Source organism: Neovison vison, chromosome 6, assembly GCF_020171115.1.
Source record: "Neovison vison isolate M4711 chromosome 6, ASM_NN_V1, whole genome shotgun sequence".
Taxonomy (NCBI): domain Eukaryota; kingdom Metazoa; phylum Chordata; class Mammalia; order Carnivora; family Mustelidae; genus Neogale; species Neogale vison.
The window spans coordinates 211,001,614-211,003,214 of NC_058096.1; the positions used below are offsets into that span (position 1 = coordinate 211,001,614).

The 1,601-nt window shown below is 43.0% G+C and overlaps 1 protein-coding gene across 1 annotated transcript; it reads left to right on the top strand.

The window, feature by feature from the left end:
* The first annotated feature begins 378 nt into the window (after nucleotides 1-378).
* Nucleotides 379-1,311, top strand: LOC122909549 (olfactory receptor 7A10-like). Its single transcript, XM_044253828.1, has one exon. It carries the CDS (start codon nucleotides 379-381, stop codon nucleotides 1,309-1,311), a length of 933 nt encoding a protein of 310 aa, XP_044109763.1.
* The last annotated feature ends 290 nt before the right edge of the window (nucleotides 1,312-1,601 follow it).

Consider the following 1,601-nt stretch of genomic DNA (forward strand, 5'->3'; position numbering starts at 1 on the left):
TCTATTGTCCAGTTGAAACAATTTTTTTTTAGATTTTTTAAATTTATTTGACAGAGAGAGATCACAAGTGGGCAGAGAAGCAGGCAGAGACAGAGAGAGGGGGAAGCAGACTCCCTCCTGAGCAGAGAGCCCGATGTGGGGCTCCATCCCAGGACCCTGGGATCATGACCTTAGCCGAAGGCAGAGGTTTTAACCCACTGAGCCACCAAGGTGCCCCCAGTTGAAACAAAATTTACACTGTAGGTTAACTAATTGACATTTAAAGTACAAGTTTAGAAAATGAAAAAAAAAGTATAGAATAAATAAATGAAGCCTATTTACTTGGACAATTTTATGTTCTCTCTCTTTTTTTTCTTTCCTTGTAGTTACCTCTAACACATGGAAACAGGCAATGATACAGGAATTTCAGAATTTATTCTCCTGGGATTTTCAGAGGACCCAGAACTGCATCCCCTTATATTCGGGTTTTTCCTCTCTATGTACTTGATCACTGTGTTTGGAAACCTGGTCATCATCCTGGCTGTCAGCTCTGACTCCCACCTCCACACACCGATGTACTTCTTCCTGGCCAACCTGTCCTTTGTAGATATCTGCTTCACCTCTACCACCATCCCCAAGATGCTGTGGAACATCCAGACTCAGAACAAAGTCATAGCTTATGCAGGCTGCATCACGCAGATGTACTTTTTCATAATCTTTGCAGGCTGGGATGACTTTCTCCTGGCTGTGATGGCTTATGACCGCTTTGTGGCCATCTGTCACCCCCTACACTACATGGTCATCATGAACCCCCAGTTCTGTGGACTGCTGGTTCTCATGTCCTGGATCCTGAGTGTTCTCAATTCCTCATTACAGAGCTTAATCGTGTTGCGGCTGTCCTTCTGTACAGAGGTGGAAATCCCCCATTTTTTCTGTGAACTCAACCAGGTAGTCGGGCATGCCTGTTCTGATACCTTTGTTAATGACATGGTGATGAATTTTGCAACTTTCCTGCTGGGTGGTGCTCCCCTTGCTGGGATCCTTTATTCTTACTCTAAGATCGTTTCTTCCATACTTAGAATATCATCAGCTCAGGGCAAGTATAAAGCATTTTCCACCTGTACATCTCACCTCTCCATTGTCTCCTTATTTTATTGTACGAGCCTAGGAGTATACCTTAGCTCTGCTGCAACCCAGAGTTCACACTCAGGTGCAGTAGCCTCAGTGATGTACACAGTGGTCACACCCATGCTGAACCCCTTCATCTACAGCCTGAGGAACAGAGACATAAAGAAGGCTCTGAGAAGAATCATTGGGATTCCAGTGATGTAAAGGCCAATGGTCCTTGTGTTGAAGAAGTGCCCATGATTTCAGGGCTCACAGTCTCATAGCCAGGAACTGATATTCTTTTATCTGATTAGGAAAGTTGATTCTTCACCTTCTGTTTGTTTCTTGGAATTTCTAATTGTTTGAATTCAACTTTTCCATACATTTAAGTAACTCACTTATTAACCTTCTGTTCTGTCTGATGTAGACAGTATTCCACTTTGTCCATTTTTTCTTAAAGATTTTATTTATTTATATGAGAGACTGAGCAGAGAGGCAGGCATAGAGAAAGGGGG